The sequence below is a fragment of the Myxine glutinosa genome, chromosome 3 (assembly GCF_964187855.1).
Source record: "Myxine glutinosa chromosome 3, kmMyxGlut1.1, whole genome shotgun sequence".
Taxonomy (NCBI): Eukaryota; Metazoa; Chordata; class Myxini; order Myxiniformes; family Myxinidae; genus Myxine; species Myxine glutinosa.
The window spans coordinates 23,074,627-23,101,783 of record NC_136263.1 but is presented as its reverse complement, the minus strand read 5'-3'; the positions used below and the strand labels follow the sequence as shown (position 1 = coordinate 23,101,783).

The 27,157-nt window shown below is 47.1% G+C and overlaps 1 protein-coding gene across 2 annotated transcripts in view; it reads left to right on the top strand.

Annotated features, from left to right (window-relative positions):
• LOC137423752 (monocarboxylate transporter 12) overlaps window positions 1–27,157 on the top strand; it is a 130,489-nt gene that overhangs the window by 85,424 nt on the left and 17,908 nt on the right. For both annotated transcript variants that reach the window (XM_068111229.2, XM_068111227.2), the window contains exon 4: window positions 13,484–14,033. In XM_068111229.2, coding sequence (XP_067967330.1) covers window positions 13,484–14,033 — 550 coding nt within the window. The remainder of the gene's footprint in view (window positions 1–13,483; window positions 14,034–27,157) is intronic.

Here is a 27,157-nt window from a genome sequence, read left to right as displayed (position 1 = left end):
ACACGATATATCCTAACCTACCCGGGCTAGTTTTCACTGCCATACACCCCATAAGCTATTGCGCATTTGCCCCACCCGTGAGGGATGGTGGATTTGCCATCCCACCACATCGGGGGTCTCTATCAATTTTGCTCGTCCAAATTCCAACCAATTCAAAAATTTTCCATTTACTGCCAATTCTATTCACTTTTCTAAATTTCGTTTCAAATCACTACCACCATCATCCGTCTACTTATTACATCCTCTCGGTGCGCCAATTCACATCTACAGCCCGGCTTCGTACAGCCGAGCCATGAACGCGGATTCTTTTGTGCTGGCGGCTGGATGCGTCCCGCATTCGGGGCAGGGGCGGGGGCTTACCCGGGCCGAGATCCCACGCATCACCTCGGCGTGGAGCCATCCAATGTCCCGATCTCGACCTGCCGGCACGTCTCAACAAAACGTGGTTGCCATAGCGACCCTTCCTATCCAGCCGCCCGCTCCGCCTAGTGGAGCCCGGCCGCGGCCGTTCCACGCGAGGCCCAGCGTGGATCGCGCACGGCGGTCCTTTCGAATCCGCCGTGGCTCGGATCCCCGCTGGTTCTCGCGGCACGCGAAGCCCGGCACGCACCGAGGGCCCGATTCGGCTATAAGTCGCCCTAACCGCTAAACCGGTTATCGTCGATGCTTCACCTGGACGCTTACACCCCGCAGCCCGTTCCTTGCTCACACATCCAGCCGTTTCCATGCTCCTTGTACCGTTCCTTACACACCCAGGTACACCCATTCCACTCACAGCCTTGGTCACACACCTGACCACCGAACACTTTGGCACACATTCGTTGGTCGCACACCTCACCAACACACCTCTTCGCGCCCCCTCTGTCACCTCCTCTGTGACAATCACAGGTGTGCTCTCATTCGCACACCCAACCACGTGCCTCACCACCAACTCCAGCGTGCATTCCCACTCACGCTCTACCATTCCAGGTGTGCATCCTTCCATCCCAGGTGTACATCCTCGCTCACCTGTCACAACCAACTCACGCTCCGTTTCACCCTCACTACTCTCACCACTACTCTTGACAACGCACTCTTTCCTCATGCACCTGTCCGTTACACACCTTTCTCGCGCACACTCTCCCGTTACACCCTCTGTAACACTCACCACAGACGTACACTTCCTCGTTACATCCTCTGTAACACTCACCACAGGTGTACACTCTCTCATTACTTCCTCTGTAACACTCACCACACCGCGCTTCCATGTACCCCCTCGCACACGCGCTTCGACCAACTCACTCTTGACAGCACACTCACTCCTCATGCACCCGTCCGTTACACACCTTTCTCGCGCATCCTCTCGCGCACACTTTTTTCGTTACTTCCTCCGTAACACTCACCACACCGCGCTTCCCTGTGCTCCCTCGCACACGCGCTACGACCGGCTCACTCCTGACGGCATACTCACTCCTCGGCGTGCACTTTTTCCTCACACACCCCATGGTCGGACATTCTCGCACACCTCTTTCTTCGCACACCAGACCTGTCGCACACTTCACCAACGGCCTTTCACGAACACCCGGATCCAAACCAATCCCCAAGCCGACTGAAGCTTTCCTCACATCATATACATTGCCACTCACCTCCGTACTTCGTCTCCGCACCTCCTCTGCCACCTGCAAACTTTTTATTTGGTTAGTGAGCACCTCATCATGATTTGAACACAGACCTTGTACATATTCCATGACTTCCTCCTTTATCTCCCTTTTAGTTTCCCTCCGTCTCTTCTTAATTTCGCTCACCCCCTCTTCCACCTCCTCTAATTTTTCCTTTACCTCCTTCATCTCCCGGTGCGCCCCCTCTATTTCTTCCTCTAACGCCACCTTAACCGTTTCGATGTGCGTCCTCACCTCTCGGTCCTTCGTCTCCATCACTTCTGTCACCTCCTCCAACTTCTTCGTCAACCCCTCATGTACCATCTGACATTCCTTTTGTGTTGCCATTAATTCGTTTTTAATGTCCTTTTGTGTCGCTTTCAAACCCCCGATGATTGCAGTGTTCTTTTCCACTTGGTCCGCTAGTTCCCTTTGTCCGACTGTCAGCTGTTCTACTCCCTTCGTCAGATCTTCTATTCCCCCTTGTAACTTAGCCGTATTATTTCTCACCTCTTTCTCCATACGCCTCTCACCTCGCTTTACCTCCTCGCGCAGCCCCGAAACCTCCTCACTTACCCCTCGTCGTATTTCCTCCATCTCTTTTGTAGATGCCACCCTCATCTGTCCCAATTCATCCCTCTGAGCATCCAGTTTGGTTTCTACCCCGATTTTCACCTCCTCTATCTGCTCTCCCATTTGTTTGATTTCCCTGGCAGATTGTTCCCCTATTTCCCGCAATTTGTCCTCCATCCTATTTTCTAACCCCATTAACCCATTTTTCACCCCCTCTAACTGATTCTCCTGGGCAGCCATTCTGTTTTCCACCCCCGTTAACCCATTCTTTACCTCTTTTATCCCGTTGTCTAACCCCTCAAAATTTTTGTCTAACTTCTCACCGGTACCCCTCGCTTCGTCCCTCATTACCCCCATTTGGTTTCCCATTACCCCCATTTGCTCACTCTGAGCCCTCGCTTCGTCCCTCATTACCCCCATTTGGTTTCCCATTACCCCCATTTGGCCCTCCAATCGCTCACTATTAGCCCTCATTTGCTCACTATTCTGGGCCATAAGGGCCTTCATTTGTATAAAAAAAAGGTTCAAATCCACCAACGGCGCTGCTACGGTCGCGGCAAAATTTGGTGCCGCTACACCCACGTGCGTGAGGACGCCACTTTGCGCGTCTGATACTTCCGCAACCACATTGCTATTTTTCTCCTCCTCCCTATCCTCCACATACATTTCCCCGAGGTCCTGGGTCGATTCCACCCTGTCTATCTCTCCCACCGACATCCGATCGCCTTGATTGTCCATGGCGCGATCTCAAAATTCGGGTTTTGCTTTATAAAACAGAATAAATTTCGGCAGCTTGTAATTTTGAGCGCGTTAAGCGTGCTTCGGGTCCGATTTCGGGTCCGATCTCCCTCCTCGACACCAAATGTTACTGACTAACACAATTGGTGTCCAAAATTTGGGCTAAATAAATTTAGTCCCAGGTTCGAATCCGACACTCTTGACACCAAATGTTACAGACGCGGCTTTTAGATGTTATATTGACCGAGCGGTGGTGTATTTAACCGCGTCCGAACAGTTACTCCCCGATTAAAACCCGATTCCACCCGACGTTGACCAGATCGCCCCACAGAGATTCAATCGGGAAATCTCTAAAGCGACCGAAAGAGAATGAAAAAGAAGAAGAAGAAGAATACGGAGGAAGCACAGATTTTATTATACACACACAAGCAATGGATGGAAGAAGCAGTAACACAGCGAATCCTTAACTTACACTATTCATTTTTACTTAGCCCCAAGACAAACGAGCAGGACAGGACGTTCACACTTACACAGGGGATAATTGCAGGCAGGTAGGGCTTGAGATGGATTGCTTGGTCGGGAGGCCGCCGTTCGCAATTCCTCGCGGTTTTGGCGGGAAACCCTCCGTCGTGTCTCCACTGTGGTAGACGTTACGCGCTGGTTCGGCACACCTGCTCCTCTCCTTGGGGTGGGGCCGTCTCCCTCCTTTCAGCGCGTCTCTCCAAAGCTGGTCTCCTTGCCGAGTACCTCTCCTCTTTGGCTTGGAGCGTTTCGCATCTCACCGCTCCTTTTTGGTGCAGCCTCTTTGCTCCTCTCCCAGGGTCATCTCGCAGCTCATCTCCCAAAGCAGTCCCTTGCAGTCGCTTTTATCACCTCGAGCGAAATCAAGCCGCCGACTCCGAGGGCACGCCTACCGGGTCACTCACCGCGGTGTTGATTGGCTGTTAGGGCTGGTTCACTCCTTCCCTCTTATGACGAGGTGGAGACACGCCTTTCTTCCCCAACCTTACCTCGTGGTCAATGGTGGTTTGAAGAAAACCGGCCAAAATGCGGAAGGCAATTGGAAGGGAGGTTTTGGGGAAATTGGAAGGGCCTACGCTTATTTTCTTTGATACAATGCAAAGTCAATCTAGTGGGAAAACACATACTTAGCCTACATGGAATAAGGAAATACACTATTTAAAAGATATATCGTGACCTGCGTGTACATTTCATGCAATTAACTAGGACGCTGACTGCGACCATTATTTACATTAACAGGGTGTTACCGTACCTTTTGTAACGTTCACATTGTAACGTTTTCACATTCGTTACACTTCCTCCAAAATTGTTACACTTCTCAAAAACCGTTACACTTCTCAAATTCGTTACACACTTCTCAAAATCGTTACACACTTCTCAAAATCGTTACAATATATATATATTGTAACGATTTTGAGAAGTGTAACGGGTTTTGAGAAGTGTAACGGGTTTTGAGAAGTGTAACGGGTTTTGAGGAGTGTAACAATTTTGGAGGAAGGGTAACGGATGTGAAGAGTATGGTTTTGGTATGGTAACATCCTGGTAATGTAAATAATGGTCGCAGCCGTCCTCCTAATTAATTTCATAGAACATACACGCAGGTCACGATATATCTTTTAAATAGTGTATTTCCTTATTCCATGTAGGCTAAGTATGTGTTTTCCACTAGATTGACTTTGCATTGTATCAAACAAAATAAGCATAGGCCCTTCCAATTTCCCCAAAACCTCCCTTCCATTTGCCTTCCGCATTTTGGTCGGTTTTTCTCTTCAACCACCATTGGCCACGAGGTAAGGTTGGAGAAGAAAGGCGTGTCTCCACCTCGTCAGAAGAGGGCAGGAGTGAACCGGCCCTAACAGCCAATCAACACCGCGGTGAGTGACCCGGTAGGCGTGCCCTCGGAGCCGGCGGCTTAATTCCGCCGGAGGTGATAAAAGCGACTGTAAGGGACTGCTTTGCGAGATGACTGGAGATGAGCTGGAGAGGAGCAACGAGGCTGCACCAAGGAGAGGCCTTGAGAGATACGCTGGGGGATGACCTGGAAGAGGAGCGCAATCCACCGCAAGCCCTACCTACCTGCCTGCAATATCCCCTGTCGTTGGAGAGACGCGCTGAACGGAGGGAGACGGCTCCACCCCAGGAAGAGGAGCAGGTGTGCCGAGCCAGCGCGTGACGGCCGCGGATACGCGACGGAGGTTTTCCCGCCAAAACCGCGAGGGGTTGAAAGCTGCTGCCTCCGACCTTGCCTTCCTCTCAAGCAATCAACCTCGAGCCATTACCTGCCTGCAATATCCACCGTGTGAGTGTGAACGTCCTGTCCTACTCGTTTGTCTTGGGGATTAAGTAAATGAAATAGAATAAGTTAACAATGCACTGTGTGACTGCTCTTTTCCATCTATTGCTGTAAATAATATTGGTCGCTCTAAAATATTGCTTGTGTGTGTATAATAAATCTGTTCTTCCTCCAAACTCTGTCTTTCTTCTCTCTTCTTCTCTTTCGGTCGCTTTAGAGGTTTCCCAATTGAATATCTGTAGCGCGATTAGTCAACGTTCGGGTGGAATCGGGTTCTAATCGGGGAGTAACTGTTCGGACGCGGTTAAATACACCACCGCTCGGTAAAATAACATCCAAAAACCGTGTCCGTAACAATTGGTGTCGAGGAGTCGGATTCGGACCCGGGACTAAATTTGTTAGGCCCAAATTTAAAAAAAAAAATTTTGGTCAAAATTACGAGCTGCCGAAATTGTGTTGTTTTATAAAACCCGAATTTTGAGATCGCGCCATGGACAATCAAGGCGATCGGATGTCGGTGGGGGAGATAGACGGGTTAGGGGTAACCCAGGAACCAGGGGAAATGTATGTGGAAGAAAGGGAGGAGGAGAGCAATGAGGAGGCGGTTGAGGGGGTGTCAGACGCGCAAAATGGCGCTCTCGCGCACGTGGTATCAGACGCACAAAGGGGCGGCTCGCACGAGCGCGGGGTAGCCGCGCCCGCTGCGCAAATAGCGGGAATTGATGTGCGGGACCTCATGGCGCAGATTAATGCAACCATACTAATGGCATATATGGGGCTAGAAGCAAAAATGGATGCTCAGAGTGAGCGATTAGAGGGCCAAATGGGGGTAATGGGAAACCAAATGGGGGTAATGAGGGACGAAGCGAGGGGTACCGGTGAGGGGTTAGACAATAATTTTAAGGAGTTAGACAAGAAATTTGAGGGATTAGACAATGGGATAGAAGGGGTGAAAAATGGGTTAATGGGGGTAGAAAACAGAATGGCCGCTCAAGAGAATCAGTTAGAGGGGGTGAAAAATGGGTTAATGGGGTTAGAAAATAGGATGGAGGACAAATTGCGGGAAATGGGGGAACAATCCGCCCGGGAAATCGAACAGATGGGGAACCAGATGGAGGAAATACGACGAGGGGTGAGTGAGGAGGTCTCGGGGCTACGCGAGGAGGTAAAGGGAGGCGAAAAGCGTATCGAGAAAGAGGTGAGAAATAATACGGTAAAGTTACAGGGGGGAATAGAAGATCTGACGAAAGGAGTAGAACAGCTGACGGTGGGACAAAAAGAACTAGCGGACCAAGTGGAAAAGAACACTGCAATCATCGGGGGTTTAAAAGCAACACAAAAGGACATTAAAAATGAATTAATAGCGACACAAAAGGAATGTCAAATGGTACGGGAGGAACTGACAATGAGGGTGGAGGAGGTGACAGAGATAATGGAGACAAAGGACCGGCAGGTGAGGATGCACGTAGAAACGGTCACGGTAGCCTTAGAGGACGAACTTGAGGGGACGCACCGAGAAATAAAAGAGGTTAAACAAAAATTAGAGGAAGTGGGAGAAGAGGTGAGTGAAATTAAGAAGAGACGGAGGGAAACTAAGAGGGAGATAAAGGAGGAAGTCATGGAATATGTACAAGGTCTGTGTTCAAATCATGATGCGGTGCTCACTAACCAAATAAAAAGTTTGCAGGTGGCGGAGGAGGTGCGACGAGGTACGGAGGTGAGTGGCAATGTACATGATGTGAGGGGAGATTCAGTCGGCTTGGGGATTGGTTTGGATCCGGGTGTTCGTGAAAGGCCGTTGGTGAAGTGTGTGACAGGTCAGGTGTGCGAAAAAAGAGGTGTGCGAGAATGTCCGACCATGGGGTGTGTGAGGAAAAAGTGCACGCCGAGGAGTGAGTGTGCCGTCAGGAGTGAGCCGGTCGGAGCGCGTGTGCGAGGGGGTACATGGAAGCGCGGTGTGGTGAGTGTTACGGAGGAAGTAACGAAAGAGTGTACACCTGTGGTGAGTGTTACGGAGGAAGTAACGAGAGAGTGTACACTTGTGGTGAGTGTTACAGAGGATGTAACGAGGAAGTGTACGCCTGTGGTGAGTGTTACAGAGGATGTAACGGGAGGGTGTGCGCGAGAAAGGTGTGTAACGGACGGGTGCATGAGGAAAGAGTGTGCCGTCGAAAGTAAGGGTGAGTGCGCTGTCAAGAATGGAGGTGAGAGTATTGAGAGTGACAAGGAGAGTGAGTTGGTTGTGACAGGGGAGCGAGGATGTACACCTGGGATGGAAGGATGCACACCTGGAATGGTAGAGCGTGAGTGGGAATGCACGCTGGAGTTGGTGGTGAGGCACGTGGTTGGGTGTGCGAATGAGGGCACACCTGTGATTGTCACAGAGGAGGTGACCGAGGAGGGGGCGCGAAGCGGTGTATTGGTGAGGTGTGCGAGCAACGAATGTGTGCCAAAGTGTTCGGTGGTCAGGTGTGTGACCAAGGCTGTGAGTGGAATGGGTGTACCGAGGTGTGTCAGGAAAGGTACGAGGAGAATGGGAACAGCTGCATGTATGAGCAAGAAAGGGGTAGCGTATGCTTGTAGGAATCCAGGTGAAGCGTCGACGATAACTGGGTTAAAGGTTAGAACGACTTATAGCCGACTCGGGCCCTCGGTGCGCGTCGGGCAGCTTCGCGTGCCGCGAGGACCAGCGGGGATCCGAACCACGGCGGTTTCGAAAGAACCGCCGTGCGCGATCCACGCTGGGCCTCGCTTTGAACGGCCGCGGCCGGGCTCCACTAGGCGGAGTGGGCGGCTGGATAGGAAGGGTCGCTATGGCGACCACGTTTTGTTGAGACGTGCCGGCAGGTCGAGATCGGGACATTGGATGGCTCCACGCCGAGGTGATGCGTGGGATCTCGGCCCGGGTAAGCCCCCGCCCCGGCCCCGAATGCGGGACGCATCCAGCCGCCAGCACAAAAGAATCCGCGTTCAGTGCTCGGCTGTACGAAGCCGGGCTGTAGATGTGAATTGGCGCACCGAGAGGATGTAATAAGTAGACGGGTGATGGTGATAGTGATAGTGATTTAAAACGAAATTTAGAAAAGTGAATAGAATTGGCAGTAAATGGAAAATTTTTGAATTGTTGGATTTGGACGAGCGAAATTGGTAGTGAGAGACCCCCGATGTGGTGGGATGGCAAATCCACCATCCCTCACAGGTGGGGGCAAATGCGCAATAGTTTATGGGGTGGCTATGAAAACGAGCCAGGGAGGGCTTGGATAATGATAGGGATCTAGCGAAGATGACCTTAGGTAACGATAAGGTTAGTTAATGACTGATACCTGTAGTGGGGACGCAGGTAGGTTAGTGTGGTTGATAATGACGTGGGAGCGCAATAGTTTAAAGGGACGACTGGGAAGCGCAAGTTTCAGAGGGGAGTAGTTAGCTGAGATGATGCCGTGTGTGTGAGGATTGAACAGGTGAGAATGGAACAGGTGTGATTGCACAGGTGTGCAACTGAACAGGTGTGTGGAGCAGTGTATGAGGGAGTAGTGGTGATTGCGTGTTGTGTTGACCAAATGGTCCAGGAAGAAAGGAGGGTGCAGGTGGCACCAGGTATGATTGCACAGGTGTGCAACGACAGGTGAATGAAGAACAGGTGTATGTGGCTGTGTGGAATAAATGGTAGTGTGGAATATCTGGAGTATTGGAATGGATGGTCGTGGAGTGAGTATGGTGGAAATTGTGGAGTGGAGTGGATGGTGCGAAGGTGTGAATGGGGGAAGAGTGGACCCCCATCACGGATACCCGGGGCGGGTAGTGTAAGTGTTAGGTAGAGGGTATAGGTAAATTGTGGTTGGATATTGGCATCTGTGGTGCGAGTGGAAGAATGGTCTTTGGATGGGTGCATTAGTGTTGTGGAAATGGCTGGGCGTGTAGCCTGTTAGTGTGTGTAGTTGGTTTGGGCACTCCACCACTGTGAGGATGTCGGCCAGGTGAGGCCGCAGGTGGGCTCTGGGAGCCGGTAGTAGTTGTTGTGGATGGGGCCCGAGGATCCGGAGGACGGACCCGGGTAGCCCAGTGCCAGAGGGCACCAGTGGGGTGACAGATCCAAGAGGGGTCTTCCCCAGTTAGTTAGGTTAGGGTGAGGAGCAGGTAAGCTCGGGTGGCAACTACAGTGGTGGAGGTGTGCAGGTGGGTAGACCTGCTGGGAGAGCTACACGTCGCAGCCCAGAAATTGTGCGAGGGCACAGGGAGATGAATCGGGGGAGTGAGACCCCAAATTGAGAAGCACCACAGTTTGGTCAATGGGAATTGGTTTTTAAAACCACATAGAGTAAGATTGCCAATGGATTGGCAGGGAAAGACCCCGGGTAGTGTAAAGTGTGTTAAAATCATTTAGAGGATAGTTAGGATGAAGGATCTCCTCACACCATCTGCATCCACTCACCTGAGGTGACAGGTACTCCACACCATGCCATGTTTGATTATTTTTTACTGTGCAAATGTTTGGGTTGTGAGACGCATCATGACGTGGGTGTGACATTGTGCGTAATTCCATCTCTCCCTCCTTTTGAGGATTGATGATGAATTGATGATGGCAAATTTTGAAGTAGAGGGATTGTGGTGACGAATTTGGTATAAGGGAAATATGGGGAAGACGTGACAGTAGTGACGAATTTGTAAATGGGTAGATTTTGTAAATATGGGGTAAGAGCAAGGGTAGTGTAGGTGACAGGGGGGTGACGTACGGTAGGGACGAGCTTTCTCACTTCGCCCTCCGTACGCATTTCACCTTGCATTGCCTTGTTTGACGTGTACCCTTGTGACCTTACCCCTCGCTCAATTGTCTTTCTTTTGTCTCCCACATGACCTGTGCGCCATTGGGTGCCGAGGGGAGCGTGCGTGAGGTGGCCATTGTGCGCCCGAGATTCCCAGAACCAGCACGCATTGCGTTGATGTACCACTTTATGGACCGCTGTTCGGCGGCCAAGTACCACTTGATGGACCCCAGGTTCTGGGGCAGAGCACCTCTGTTGGAGACCGGCCATAGTGGCCAGGGAATCTTGCTTGCGGACCTCGGTAAGGTGGCACCTATGCCAAACAGGTGGACCACCCTTAGTTGGCCCCTGAGGCCCTAAATAATAATAAAAAACGAACACAAGTTGTGCTTTTTATTATGTCCAAATAGGCCGCATGAAGCCAGAAGACGTCAGGAAGAACATCGGCCCAGCAGACAAGGAGAAGACCACCACCAGTTGTTTTGTTGTGTTTATTATGAACCATGGTGACTGCGCACCGAGTGGTGCTTTGTGGTGCTTGTGGTGCTTTTGGGTGCTTTTGGGTGCTTTGGTGGTATTGGTACTGGTGCATCGATGCAATGCGTGCTGTCTCCTCCCTCCCAACAGGAATTTCTTTCTCTTGTTCCCTAAAAAGAAAAGAAAAAAACACACAGGTCCTGGGTTGCGTTGTAAATAAGAAATCACGTCATTGTAAATAATGCTCCCCACCGTAAATGTATAGTTTCAGAATAATTCCGTAATTCGGTTAGCTGTGGGCTTGAGTCTGTTAGACAGGATGCAATGCAATAGGGGGACATACTTATTTGTGTTTTAAAATTGTCACACTCAGGGTCAGGTTAATTGTAGAGGGAATTACACCTACATGTCACACTCAGTTAAGTCTAGTAGGCCCGAGGACGTGCCTGAAGAAAGGAGGGTGCAGTGTAACGATTTTGAGAAGTGTAACGGGTTTTGAGAAGTGTAACGGGTTTTGAGAAGTGTAACGGGTTTTGAGGAGTGTAACAATTTTGGAGGAAGGGTAACGGATGTGAAGAGTATGGTTTTGGTATGGTAACATCCTGGTAATGTAAATAATGGTCGCAGCCGTCCTCCTAATTAATTTCATAGAACATACACGCAGGTCACGATATATCTTTTAAATAGTGTATTTCCTTATTCCATGTAGGCTAAGTATGTGTTTTCCACTAGATTGACTTTGCATTGTATCAAACAAAATAAGCATAGGCCCTTCCAATTTCCCCAAAACCTCCCTTCCATTTGCCTTCCGCATTTTGGTCGGTTTTTCTCTTCAACCACCATTGGCCACGAGGTAAGGTTGGAGAAGAAAGGCGTGTCTCCACCTCGTCAGAAGAGGGCAGGAGTGAACCGGCCCTAACAGCCAATCAACACCGCGGTGAGTGACCCGGTAGGCGTGCCCTCGGAGCCGGCGGCTTAATTCCGCCGGAGGTGATAAAAGCGACTGTAAGGGACTGCTTTGCGAGATGACTGGAGATGAGCTGGAGAGGAGCAACGAGGCTGCACCAAGGAGAGGCCTTGAGAGATACGCTGGGGGATGACCTGGAAGAGGAGCGCAATCCACCGCAAGCCCTACCTACCTGCCTGCAATATCCCCTGTCGTTGGAGAGACGCGCTGAACGGAGGGAGACGGCTCCACCCCAGGAAGAGGAGCAGGTGTGCCGAGCCAGCGCGTGACGGCCGCGGATACGCGACGGAGGTTTTCCCGCCAAAACCGCGAGGGGTTGAAAGCTGCTGCCTCCGACCTTGCCTTCCTCTCAAGCAATCAACCTCGAGCCATTACCTGCCTGCAATATCCACCGTGTGAGTGTGAACGTCCTGTCCTACTCGTTTGTCTTGGGGATTAAGTAAATGAAATAGAATAAGTTAACAATGCACTGTGTGACTGCTCTTTTCCATCTATTGCTGTAAATAATATTGGTCGCTCTAAAATATTGCTTGTGTGTGTATAATAAATCTGTTCTTCCTCCAAACTCTGTCTTTCTTCTCTCTTCTTCTCTTTCGGTCGCTTTAGAGGTTTCCCAATTGAATATCTGTAGCGCGATTAGTCAACGTTCGGGTGGAATCGGGTTCTAATCGGGGAGTAACTGTTCGGACGCGGTTAAATACACCACCGCTCGGTAAAATAACATCCAAAAACCGTGTCCGTAACAATATATATATATATATATATATATATATATATATATATATATATATATATATATATATATACATATATATATATATATATATATATATATATTGTTACGTATTACCTCCCCAAACCCCAGTTACAGTGCACCTCAGAGTCTGGAGCGGGAACACGGCAGAAAGCTTTGTTATTTTGTGTGTTCTGACAAAACCACACCAGTGCAATTGTAGAACAAAACAAGTAATTGTATTAAGAACTCTCACATACACAATAATAACACTATTAAAGAAAGTACAATGAAAATGTCACTTGCATCAAATGAACAATACATATGATGGTACCATCATTGCCCAATGCTCTCGAAGCAATGAACTCACGATACGCCAACCGTGAGTAGAATGTAACATTCCCCAAAGTCCATGCACGAATCTCCACGTGGGGTGAAGGTCGAGGTCGTGCAGAATGGCAAAACAACAGGCAGGTATTGGCGCGGCTGTGGATGAGGGGTTATGAGGTAAGAGGTCGATGTGAGAATTAAGCCGATATGGAAACCAACGGCAATCAACACGATGAGGTCGATATGGAAATCCCAACGGCAAAGCAAGATGCACCAAGCGGACAGCCTCTTCTTCTTCGAGGAGAAAATGGCGTGTAGGCCCATAAATGGAGGTGCCTTATTTCTCCAACGATGATTCCCACTCGGTGATAAAACCTGAGATGCAGGTTTAATTGCACTCGCAATATATGACTATCGCGCAATTCCTTTCACGGGAAACCTCAACTCATTCGTGACCAATATATAAAAACAAGTCCGCTCGCAGCCTCGACGTGACTCTCCTCTCTCCTTCTCTCTCTGCCCCTCTCGATCTCTCCACTTCCGGTCTCTTCGCCGCGTTTTCCTTTTTCCTTCACAAACATTTATTTTTACCTTTTACTAAAGTTATCTCCATTTCACACAAAAATCTTAACAACAATATTACCTGAAACGAAGAATCCTACAAGTATATAATAACAACAAAGGTGGAAGCGACGAATCCATAAATATATATATCCGGCTTGTGGGGTATCTCTGGGTCGCTCCTGCCAGATCGATCGGCTGTCTCTGTGTCGCGGGCTTGTTCGAGAGAACTGTCCAGGGCTACACAACAACAACAACAACAACAACACTCTTCCTCATTACCCTGGTTAAAATATATTTTAAATGAAGCAACTTTGAAATTTTGCAGTTGTCACATCTGTGAATTTGAAATCTCTGTTTTTCCGAATCATATTTCAAATTGTTTTCCAGGCTTTGGAAATGCTCTTTCATTCACACCAACTTTGGCACTAATTGGACTGTTCTTTGAGGAACGACGAGCATTTGCCATAGGCCTGGCCATAACAGGTTGCGGAGTGGGAACCTTCGTACTGCCACCCATCTCACAGTTCCTCATTGAGACATTTGGTTGGCGAGGAGCCATGATCATTCTCGGAGGCATAGTTACACATATCTGTGTGACTGCCGCACTCTTTCCACCTCCACCTTCACCAGAACCCATGCAGATGTTATCAGGAGACAAAAATGACTGCTCTTCACACCAGGATGGCTGTGATGTTGAGAAAAGTGAAGCACGGTTAACTGGAGCATCACCTTACCAACAACTTCTTCGTGTGGAATTTTTAAGTTTTTCTTTCGTTACAGCCTTGGTAGGTTACGGTGCCATTACACCTCTTGTCTACATTGTTCCTTATTCACAGTTCAAGGGATTTTCTGACCAAAAAGCTTCCTTCCTGCTCTCTGTCATTGGAATAATGGACATTGTTGGAACTGTCACTTCTGGCTGGCTGATTGACAGAAAGTAAGTAATGCATTTTTTGTTGTTGTTATTGCTCGTTAAAAGGGCTTTAAAAACATTTTATAACACATGAATTTTCTTTACCTCCAGCGTGTCTGAAAGGTAACTACCTATTTATACGTTATCGTAATTTTAACACACTAGAACGGCACAAGGAAGAGAGCATACCTCCCTATGCCAGGCTGAATAGTTTAGGTTTTGTATCCACTGATGGACCAGATCTGGATTCGGACCTGAACCTAAGTCTCTTCGGCTTGTTCTTGTCACTTACCCAACTCATATACCATGTTTTGTCATAGTTCGACCACAGCTTTTTGAAATACCTTGCTATACTGCATATCGATTTGGTCCTATCTCTCAATGGTGAAGAATCACTTAAAAAGACAATTCTCGTATCTGGATCCTCAGCAATCAATTTGAAATTTGATTTCATTTGATTACAAAAGGATTGGGAAGAGCTGATTTGGTCATGTTGACAAATCAATTTGATTTGGCCATGTTGACGGATCCAAGTGGAAGGGGGGTGGGGGGCAGAGATTTGGTGGACTCGAGTGGAGGGGGGCCTCATGCAACGTGCCCACCAGGTTCCATCAAAATCTGTCCACAACATTTTCGGATATCATGCTCGTTGTAGTTTTTGGCCCGATCTCTTAAAGGTGAAGAATCACTAAATTAGAACGACACTCTTCAACGTCACGACGTCAACTGATATGCCTCCGCCCACATTATTACATCATTATACATACCTGTATAACAACAACAACAACATGCATTTTAAGGCCATTTTCCCTGCCAGAGCGGGGGTTAGCCCTCCTGTACCAAGTTTTAATTTAAATCCCTTCAGCTGTTCACAAGTTATCACATTTTTACCTGACATGACCTCTGACCTTTGACCTCAGGACCCCAAAATGGAATCAGTCAATCTTCACATCATTATACATATCTGTACCAAGTTTGAATTGGATCACTTCAGCCGTCCCTAAGTTATAGACACTTTTTGTTTTTGTTTTTTTGTATACAAGATCGAGGCTCGTGAAAGAGCTAACATTAATCACACAAAAAGTCAAACCGACACATAAAACACAAAATAAGGGGAGCGGTAGACAAGATGGGGAGAGAGGGGGAAGGACACAAACACAACATTTGAGAGTAGGGACATCGAGAGAACTGTGGGAGGGAGAGGGCTTGGGGGGAGGTGGGAGAGGTATAAAACATATGGACACAAGGACTTCCAGGAAAGAAGTTGGAATTTCGAAAAAGTGTATCTGGGGTGAATTAGCGGGGGTAGAAAAGATCAAGGTTTTGGATAGGGGAAGATAAGAGATGGTGGTGAACAACTGTTTTAAAGACCTGGAGGGAGGAGTGGGATTGAAGGGAGTGGGGGAGTTTGTTCCAGAGGCAGGAGAAAAGGGGAATGTAAGAGTGAAGGTGAGCAGAGAGCCTAGATTTCGGCAGTTTAACAATAAGAGGGTTGCTGACAGATCTTGTGCGACCTGTAGGAATATTTGGGGGACCGAGCACAGAGAGAGCTGGGGGAGCAAGGCTGGAGAGGAGTCTGTAGAAGACAGAAAGACCACCAACCTGCCTGCGGTGAGTGAGTGAAAGGCCCTCAGAGTTAGCTTCATCGCAGGAGATTCCAATGATTCTGAAAGCTTTGGCTTCAACAGCGTGAAGCTGAGCTAGGTGTGAGGCAGGAGGACCGGCCCAGAGGGGGGAACAGTATTCCATTGAGCTGCGGATGAAAGCCTTGTATGTGGTGAGGAGCTCAGGTGTGCCAAGGAAGGACATCGCACGACGGAGGATGCCCAGTCGGCGACTGGCTTTGGAGGCCAGCTTGGAAATGTGGTTTTCCCAAGAAAAATCATGGCAGATCGTGAGACCCAAAAGCCCGAGCGACAGAACTTCTTGGAGAGGATTGTTGAGAAAGTAGATGGGAGGGTTTTCCAGTCGGTCTTTTCGGAGAGACATAGTAAGAGTGTGAGATTTGTCAGGATTGAAAGACATGTTCCACTTGTTTGACCTGTCTGTGATTTTGTCCAGGTCTGCAGAGAGTGAGGAGGCTGCAGGCTGCTGATCTGAGGGCTGAGAAATGGAGCGGCAGAGAGTGGAGTCATCTGCAAAGAGATAGACAGGATTTTCCAGAGAGTCGGAGAGATCATTGATGAAGACCAGAAAAAGCACAGGGCCCAGAACACTACCTTGGGGAGCTCCAGCCAGAACAGGAAGGGGCGATGAGAGAAATCCATGCAGGGCCACACGTTGACTACGACCAGAGAGGAAGTCCACAAGCCAAGCGTGGAGATTTCCATGGATACCATAGGAGGAGAGTTTGGTGAGCAGAGCTGGGTGCCAGACCATATCGAAGGCACGTGATATGTCGAGGGAGACAGCTCTGATTTCCTGTTTGGCATTGAGGACCTCCATCCATTGTTGAGACAGCAAAAGCAACATGTCCAGAGTGGAATGACCTGGTCTGAATCCAAATTGATGATCGGAGATCAAGCCATTGGAGAAGAGGAGGTATTTGATATCAGAAGCAATGATGGATTCCATGACTTTGCTGATAATTGGGAGCAGGCTGATTGGTCTGTAGTTGCAAGGATCTGTTTTTGCACATTTTTTGTGTAAAGCGGTAATGTTTGCTGATTTCGAAGATGCTGGCAGATGACCTTGAGCAAAAGAGAGGGTGAAAAGAACAGAGAGAGGGTGAGATAGAGCGGCAGAGCAGGATTTTAGGACCCGTGGGCTGATGCCATCTGGTCCAGTTGCAGAATCAGAGTCGATGTTTGACAAAAACTTCTCCACATTGTCAGGAGAGAAGCACACAGAGTCCAGGAGCAGTTGGGTTCGACTGGGAAAGGTCAGAACAGAGAGAAATGGGTTTGGGACACAAGATTTTGACGCAAACACAGAGTTGAGGCATTCGGCTTTGTCACTTGCGGTGTCAACTGTGTAGCCATTTGAGGTGAGGGAGGGGACAGAGGGGGAACAAACACCAGAAACGGATTTGACCAGACGCCACCAGGATTTTGAGGAAGGAGACAGGTTTGAGAGTTCATTCTTGAGTGTGGAGAGATAGTGCTTCCTGGCACTCCTGAGGGTAGACACACAGTTGTTCTGAGCTTGGTGGAAGGAACTGAGATTAGCTTCAGTTGGATTTGCCTTCCAAGAGGCAAAGGCAAGTTGTTTCAGGGCAACTGCCTCACCACAAGATTCAGTGTACCATGGATGGGTGGAAGGGTAAGACAACTGAAGACGAGATGGTATAAATCTGTGCATGAGAGAGAGAGCAGTTTGCTTTGGAAGAATTCCCAGGAAGAATTGATGTCAGAGGCAGTAGAGATGGGAGACCAGTCCAGATGATTGATGGCTGTTTGCAGACCGTGCCAGTCAGCCTGAGTGAAATGCCAGACTCGTCAATGCTGAGGAGGCTCTCTGAGAATGGCCAGAGAGATGTCCACTTTAACAAGCACATGATCAGAAGAACCGATTGGAGCAGAAGAAGAGCAGCAGACATTTGCAGGGAAGTTTGTCATAACCAAGTCTAGAAGAGAAGATATTCCATTGACTGAGATCCGGGTCGGGAAATTGACAGATTGTGTCAGTCCCAATGAGTCACAGAAGTCCTTTGCTGAGGTGCCATGGCTGGCGAGAGAGGAACCCACACCCAGCCAGCTGGCATGATGACAGTTGAAGTCGCCACATATGAGGAAGAGAGAGTTGGGATGAGTTGATAGAAGTTGGTCCATGTTGTCAGACAGCGACATTTAAATGGAGTCATCACTGTTTGGAGGACCGTACAGAACACATATGAACAAAAGGTGGGAGCGGAGAGGAAGCTGTAGCCAGAGGTACTCCTGAGGGTGGGGTGGAGAGAGGGCAATGCAAGGAGAGTGAGGAAGAGAGTTTTTGATAAAGATAGCAACCCCACCACCAGGACGAGGCTCAGGCCCATCATACCGGAGGAGGGAGTAACCAGGAAGAGATATTATTAAGGAATCAGATACATCTTGAAGGAGGAAAGTTTCTGTTAAGCAGATCAAGTCTGGATTGTCAGAAGCAACCTGAATGGAGAGATCAATCAGGTTTGAGCGAAGGCCCCGGATGTTTGAGGTCCATATCGTTAATGAGGACAGAGGAGGAGCATCGGGTGCAGGAGAGGGGGGGGGGAGGGGTAGGGCCAGATTAAGGATGGGTTGGGGAGGTAGGAAGAGCAGTTCATTGTGTGTCAGAGATTACAGAAGAGTTACGTTACAAGAAAGGGAAGGGTGAGGACGAAAGGTTTGATGGTGATGGGATGAGGCACAGTGAGGGGTTCTTTGAGGGGTGGCAGAGGAAAGTAGAAGGTTGGGGGGGTGGAGGTATGAGATAGAAGGGAGACGAAGTGGGGAGGAGGCAGCTTTGAGAAGGGGGTGGGAGGGGGGAGAATTGGAGAGGGATGGTAGGGGGGGCGGATTTGAAGGGGAGGGGTCGGGGGGGGAGTTTTGAAGGGGAGGTGTTAGGGCAGAGTTTAGGAGGGAAGGGGCAAGGGGGGAGTTTCGGTGGGGAGGGGCAAGGGGGGAGATTTGGAGGGGAGGGACAAGGGGGGATTTTAGAAAGTGGATAATTAATGAAAGACGAACATTTATAAGAAATTGGGTTTATTGTGATTTTCAAGATAGCGATCAGTTTAAGAATGATGGAGGAGGGGTGGAATGAATCTGAATTTAGAGCATGTAGTGATTTAGAAGTATAAGAGATTGAATTTTTTTTGAAGTAGAATGAGTTGGAGAGGAAATTGAAAAGGGCCTTTTAAATAGGAAGAAAAACAGCGTGTTGTAATATACCACTGAATAAAACACTGCAGGGGAAAGTTTAAACATATTTAAGCAGAACCGTGAAGAACAATCTAATATTCACAAAAATACCAACGGGGAGAGGGAGCCTCGAGGGACAACCTCGTGTCACGTGAACAGGGGAAAAGATGTCAGCAAAAAGAACAGGGCAAAACAGATCTGGGGAATGGCATGAAAATTGGGGTGGAACACGTGGTCGAAGAACGAACGAAAAGAACAAAGAAGGAAATGTTTTTTGTTTGTTTGTTTGTTTTGAGTTAAGATTTTAAACAAGGAAGTACGGGGTGAAAAGACTGGGAAGAAACTGAGAGAATGAGAGTAGCAGGACCACAATCGACTGCTGAGAGAAAACAAAGCCTCCAGGTAGGAAGCTTAAAGAACAACAACAAGGCCGCAATATATCGCGGCACGAAATACTCGACCACTCTGTACAGGTATGAAAGATTAACACTGATGAATCTTCCAAGGGACGCACTATAGGTACACACACGTAAGATAAATACAGTTTCGATAAAAATACAATTGTGAACAATTACTTAACTTCGAGTGTGCGTTAAGGTCGGGACAGCTTTGAAAAACCGTGACTTCCCCCACAGGATCTCGCGAGATCCGCGAGATACCCAACCTATTAGGAGGTTGACCTTTGAACTTTGTCCCCAAAATCGAATCAGTTAATCTTTACATCATTATACATATCTGTACCAGGTTTGATTTGGATCACTTCAGCTGTTCTCAAGTTATAGACCTATAACAGACTTTAACCTTTGACCTCTTGGCCCTAAATTCTAATCAGTTAATCTTTACATTATTATACATACCTGCACCAAGTTTGAATTGGATCACTTCAGCCATTCTCAAGTTATAGACCTATTCTGGACTTTGACCTTTGACCTTTCCCTCCAAAATCTAATCAGTTAATCTTTACATCATTATACATACCTGCACCAAGTTTGAATTAGATCACTTCAGCCGTTCTCAAGTTATAGGCATATTACAGACTTTGACCTTTGACCTTTGGCCTTTGTCCTCGTGACCCCAAAATCTAATCAGGTCATCTTTACCTCATTATACATACCTGCACCAAATTTGACTAAAATCCCTTCAGCCATTCTCAAGTTATCGCAGTAACGAAAACCTATCACGGATGGAGGGACGGACAGCTGGATGGACAACCTGAAAACATAACGCCTCTGACGACTTCGTCGACGGAGGCATAACAATATTGGTTCCAGATCTCGATCTTCACCAAGATCGAAAAGATTCGTCCTTGTCTCACACCCAAGCTCTCCACCAAGTTTCATCTGAATATGTCCATCACATTTTGAAATACCCTGCCCACATACAGATAGATAGACAGACGTGAAAACATAACCACTGTCCACCTTTGGTAGCACAGGTAATGAACACATCCCCAATGTTCTTGAGGCCCGAGCTTAGATCTACTGTAATCTATATTCCTCAAAGAGGAATGAATCTTCCTGCCACCCCCGTAGGTAATGGGTGTACAAGTAAGAAAAATTCCACATAAGTTCCTGCATTTCTTACACACCTTTGCGTTAGGAATGATTAATTGGGGGTAATAAAGAACATGGGACAGAATTGGGGATGACGAGATGGTGGTGAACTGCTTGGTTGAAAGCCTGGAGGGAGGAGTGAGACGGAATACCTGCTAGGAAGTTGTGGTGTTGTGCACAGAAGGTACGCTAGAGGGGGCGTGGGCAAGAGGAGGAGGAGTTCCGGGTAGCGGACGGAGCATGGAGAGGATTGGAACAGGACGTGCGTCCGATGTTGGATTGAATAAAACAGTTGGACCTTACTGAATTCTTCATTCTTGGAGTACTTTACGACACAACAAACTGGCGACGAGAATTGGATTGAACTTGCATCCACCGACATCCTTTCTGCAAAACCCGGGTGAGCCTTCAATGCCTTTTACGGCCTGGACTCGAGTCTTTGAAAACTTCGTGCTGGCGATACAGGAGACTACACTGGCTGATGCGAGAAAGCGCGCACTTTTGATACATTTCTTGGGCACCGAAGGTCAGAGACTCTTCTATACACTAACATTAGCTGATAATAGCTATGAGACTACACTTGCGGCCTTGAGGAATTTTTTGGTCCCAAGAGTTAATGTCGTGGCAGAATGATGTAAATTTCGGAAACGTGGTCAGGAAAATGGCGGCGCATCTACATCACAATACATTGCTTCATTAAGGGAGATGGTCGTCACATGTGAGTCTGGAGAGCTGGCAGACGAAATGATCCGGGACCAGCTGGTCGAGAAAACAAAGTCACCTCGGATTAGAGAGCGGTTACTGCTAGAAACGGGACTGACGTTGCAGAAAGCTATAACCATCGCTAGACAGACTGAGTCGGCAATGGTGGAGGCCAAGATCATAGGCCAAGGGGCTGTTGGCGCCATACAGCCCATACATACACCCTGTGCAGACACAGGATTCGCAGAGCAGCAAAAGACCCTTTAGACTCCCTGGGAGAGGTATTTCAGATCAGCGATCCCAACCGGCTCAAGGGAAGACGTGTTATAGCATACCTGCCAACCTTTTTTGAAAGAAAAGCGGTAGGCTGGCGTCGCACGCGTCCCTAGGGGTGTCCGGAGGCATGCCCCCCCCCCCCCCGTAAAATTTTCAAAAGAATGAAGCAAAATGGTGCAATCTCCTGCATTTTGAGACCACAGTTAGCTGAAATATATCAACATATTTTTAGAGTGAAAAAGAAAACTTAACATGGTTGATCTACTCACCAATCTTTATTTTTCGAAGACATCATGATCATCAGTCACGCTTCCATAAATTACTCACTGTCCAAGCTCTACATGTATGTGCCCATACATGTACACAAGAGTTTACATAAACTCACTGATACATCTTTATGAATGAAATGACTGGCCACTCTGATTTCATAACATATTTACAGTTTCACACATATTTACAGTTTTCAGGTTTGAACAGTTAAGATGCACATTTAGCTATTCAGAGCCTGGTAGGTGGCAGATTTGGCCTTCTTAAGAAGGTCGGCATCTGGCTTCCACGAGAAGCAGCTGACTCCATCCGGCTTGAAGATGTTAATCTTCCCTGCCAGCAAACCACACAGAGTGTTTCTGACGCCATGGCTGTCCTCGTACACGCTTGACTTGGCGTGACCTTCCTTGCCACGTCCCAACGTGCTCCTCTGATCAGTTGTAATTTTTTGACCATGCTGAAAAGGGACTCACAGTAGGCGTTACTGTGAGGGATCAGCAGGACGTGTTTGGCCAGTCTACAGAGCGATGTGTAAATGGGCTGGCTGGTGGCAGGGTCCGTCATCTTCTCCATGGCTGCCCAAAACACATCCACCCTCTCATCTGGGTCATATGCTGGCAGGGTGACATCTGACTGATATGTGCAGAACTCTCTGCACAGCGCATCTCTGTTCTCTTCTGGGGCAACAGATGCAGGGAGCTGTTCAACCAGTGTAAGTAGGCTCTGCATGGAAGCTGTCTTGGAGGAGGCTGGGTCCATGATGACCGCATTCCTGATCAAAGGGTCCTGGAATGGGAATTTGTCCCTCATGTACGTCAGGGAATCAACGTAGAACATTCGGACCTCTGCTCTGAATTTCGTCACTCCACTGGTCCCCTCTAGGGCGTTCTTCACAATGAGCTGCATTGCCTGGAAACCGACAAATAGCTCCCTGTTCGACCTCTGGTTGTCCTGTTCAGTGAAGTCCACATTCAAAACGTCCTCCTCACCCTGGATGACAGAGGGCAGGACCAGACAGGACAGGATGCTCTGTAAGCAAGAAGAACAAATAATGTGAAAATAGTAACTTTTTTTTTTTGTTCTGAAAACAAAATCTGTGCACAATTACAAAACAAAATGTATATGTCATTTTATGTTGAAATATGTATAATAATGCAGTTGAATAGGTTTTGATACAATACATGTATAATACATGTATTATCAATAAAATGTACTGCACCTGTACCGTAAACTGCTTTGATTATTTGTGCCAATGACAAGTAGAACAGACATATCTCATTTCATATTGAATTTCTGTTTCTGGATGACATATGTAATTGTTAATTTTCAAATCACAATCAACATCCAATAATACAGAATTTCCAATACTTAGAATTTATGTATTTAACATGTTATACATACTCTGTAGAGCTTCACCATTGAGGGGTACAGGCGGTGGATCTCGAAAGTCAGCTTGCAGCAAACCCAAGTTTATCTATTCAATATCACAAGAACTGTGCATCAAAGTACACATCCAAGTCTAACTTGGCGACCATTCTCCGTCGTGCATCAACAAGTACCGAAAACACAACTGAAACTTCCAGCAGCAAAGCGTTTACGTTCCTCCCCAGCGCCTTTTGACCTCTTACAACACTGTTTATATTGTGCAGACATATGCAATGTCACCAAGGACGAGAAACATCCTGAACGGTGGCGTCCAGCATATATGTGCAGATCAACACATTCAGACCAAAGAGACAAATCTTACAAGCTTTACTTGATTGAGAAATGTGATACCTGAGGGGACAAGTGGGGAGAAGATGTGAAGCATCGTGTACAGGGTGCCCTAAGTGACCTACATGCAGTGGAAGCACGATATCACAGAGACTGTATGAGTCGATTCTTCGCAAACAGAAGCTTAGTTCGTGAAAACAATGACACATCGACAACAGACGATGGTACCTGTCCAGATTTAGCACTTGATATTATTATCAATGTGCTGTGCGATGACAAAAACCGCATTTGGAACTCGATTGAGGTGCATCAGGAGTACCTTAATCACAGAGGTACTGTCTTGAGTAGAGCCCGCCTTGTTGCTCTCCACCATCATTTCTCTGGAGATCCGCTTGTTCTCTCCTCGCCAGGATTCGCAAGTATTATTACCTTCCGAGCTAACATTGCTGTTATTCTGAAGCTCGTCAAGGATGACGACGAGGACGACGTTCCGACATGCATCGGTAAAGTAGGCAATCAAATAGCGAAAGAGTGTGCAGCCATTGTTTGGGACAAATCGTCTTACAACACACATATTGATGTGAACACTGCGGCAGAACCTGTATCGAGTACACTGTTAACATTACTGACAGCAATATCACTGAAACTTACCAACTACTTACCAGCTATGCTGATCGGAAGTATAATCACAAGCATGGTGACCAACGAACCGATGGATCTCCAGGTGGCACTGGGGGTGCTGATGCGGGACTCAAAACAACTAATAGCTCACATGTATGACTATCGTGTTACCTGCAGCTATGACGAAGTCCTCCGATTCAAGAAATCAGTTGCAGTCGCTACAGCTCGCGACCTAAGTCAACAGGGAATCATAGACGCCAAAGAAGGCCTAGTTCAAGTGATCTGTGATAACTTTGACACAGACATATCATCGCCAAATGGAAAATCATCAACCCATTCTCTGGCAATGATCATCACACAACCAGCGATGAGATGGATGTGCAAGACACAATCAGATGACTCAAAAAAGAAGATTTAAGTAAGGCAATCGTTGAAGAGGTTGAGGAACAGGGACTTTCTTACTATTGCCAAAGGAATCCCCCCCCCATGCCGCGAAAACCTACTACATCAATTTCTGCTGACTTCCTAGCACACCAAGATGTGTCTCGAAGGCGAGCTGAAGAGAATGGTTTTGCTTTCTTCCAAGATATGACCACACACAACAATTGTCCAGAATATAACGGCTATAACACGAAGATGTCTCGAGATCAAAGGACACACTTTGAAACTGAAGATTAAAGTAGTATATCTACCTTTGATTGACCTGCCTCCCGCTGACCCATCTACGATGATGCTTGCAATGAAGAAAGCCCAGAAGGTGTCTGAAGAAGTAGAACAAGAATATGTGATATTCACAGCTGACCAGCAACAATACCGAATAGCACTTCATGTCCAGTGGGAGAATGAGGCACAACTTGGCAACGTCTATCTGAGACTTGGTGGCATGCACCTGCTCATGAGCTACTGTGGTTGTGTGGGTACACTAATGGCTGAAAGTGGTATAGTAGAAATTCTAAGCACTGCATTCGGTGGCGTATTAAAAATGTTGAGCGGCAAGAAATATCCCCAAAACATCAGAACCCTCAGAATGCTTGTTGAAGAACTTCTCCATCCACTGTTTGCCAAGTTCCAGCTGGAGAGCATGGCTTGTTTTTTCTTTACTTTTTCGTGATATTGAACTCCTATCGGACTCCTCGTGTCTGAAAACATATAAAAAGATGTTTTAATGACGTTTCTATGTCAATTAGTAACCATAATATGGAGAAAATAAGATTTTACGAATTATATGGTGGCCATCTTGGATTTTGTCATTTTTCTTCAATTTCCCCAAGGGTAAGAGGTCGACACCCACCTGGATCTTATTATATAAACCCTTGTGAGTAATAATCAACATTAAAAAAACCTTTATCCGGCAAGAAGGGGTTAGGTGAGAAATGGTCGTTTCACTGCCGGACTATAACTGAGTTGCTGTTTTGTCATGGTTTACACTAATCATAATTCAAACAATCATAATGCACAAATGTATTTGTAATATACGTGATATTACATTTTATAAACAATTGAAGTTGAAAACTTAAGTTTAAAAAAAAAAAAATTCCCGAAAAAATCCCCCCCAAAAAAAAAAAATTGGAAATCTTTTCTAAAGAAATACCCTAAGGACATACCGACGGGAGAGGGAGGTGCATACCAGAAGTTTGGTAGGATTTCACAAAAGTTTGAGGAAGTAGTTCAGTGACAACACAGGACAAGACAACACAGACACTGTGCATATATATATATATATATATATATATATATATATATATATATATATATATATATATATATATATATATATATATATTGTTGCGGATATGAGGATTGCATTTTTTAAATTGTGTGTATTGTATTGTGGTAAATTGTTGTGTAACATTGTTTGGATATGGCCCCTCCTGCCTCCAGAGTTGTGTAAAGGTAAAAAGGGCGTCCCGGTAGTTAATTCCATGAAACACCACATTGCAGGACACTATAAGACCCTTGTTCAGTAGCTTATATCTTATTATGTGTTTTAGAGTAAGGCCTTGTCTTCCATTAGAATGACACTCCATTGCACCAAGTGAAAGAGATAGATTCCCTTCATTCCCATTCCCAAAAAACCTCCATTTCCCCGTTCGTAATGGCCAAGCCTCAAATTGTCAATTACATCCCCTCCAATTGCCGCCATTGACCACGAGGCAGGATTGGGAAGAAAGGCGGGTCCCCACCTCGTCATAGAGGGGAGGATTGAGTCAGCCCACTCAACCAACCACGAACAAGGGGTTGGACTTGGAGAGGGTGTGGCGAGAAACATCAAGGAGGTTCGCGAAGGTTGAGGGGCGAGGCCTATATAACCCGCGGGGCCTATATATTGAGGGGCGGGACGTTCCCCAAAAAGAGAGTTGCAAAAAGGTCCAAGGCTGAGCTGAGCTGTGTGGTGAGGTGCAAAGCAAAGAGCTGGGGTCGTCGGGAGATGAGCTTTTACTGAGATGAGAGATGAGCTATGACAAGAGCTGAGTTGTGAGGTCCAAAAGCAGAGATCATCCAGGGAAGCGCAAAAGCCTGCTATTCGTCACCTTGCTCGCCAGCAGCAGCGTCTACAGCAGCAACAAGACTCGACAGCCGTTTGGGGCCTGGACGGCAGTTTGGAGCAGGGCCGCGAAGGAACGGCGGCTGCGTCAACGCGCGGATCGTGCTGCCGGACCCATTGGACTTTCCTCTCCTTCCAGCCATTCCTGCCTGCAAGTTCCCCATTTGCGTACGTGAGTTTGTTTTGTTTGTTCTGTCCTGGGTAGGTAATTAAGTCTGTATAAGCTAGTATTTTCCCTGTGTCTCTAAAAGCTTCTGTATATTATTTTCTTATCTTTCCTTCTCCTTGGTTATTTTGAGCCTGTAAATAGTAAATAAATTTAGTAGTATTTTCAACCTTTGTTTCGTCTTTTTACTCCTTTTCTTCACATCCGTCGTCTTTGTCTTTTCCCTGATTGAATAGCTGTGGCGCGATACGGCCAACGTCTGGGTGAATCGGGTGAGTCGGGAAAAACTGTTAGGTCGCGGGGCCTCCGCTCGGCAAATATAACATCCTTAACCGCGAACCGTAACAATATATATATATATATATGTATGTATATATATATATATATATATATATATATATATATATATATATATATATATATATATATATATATGTATGTATATATATAATATATATATATGTATGTATATATATATATATATATGT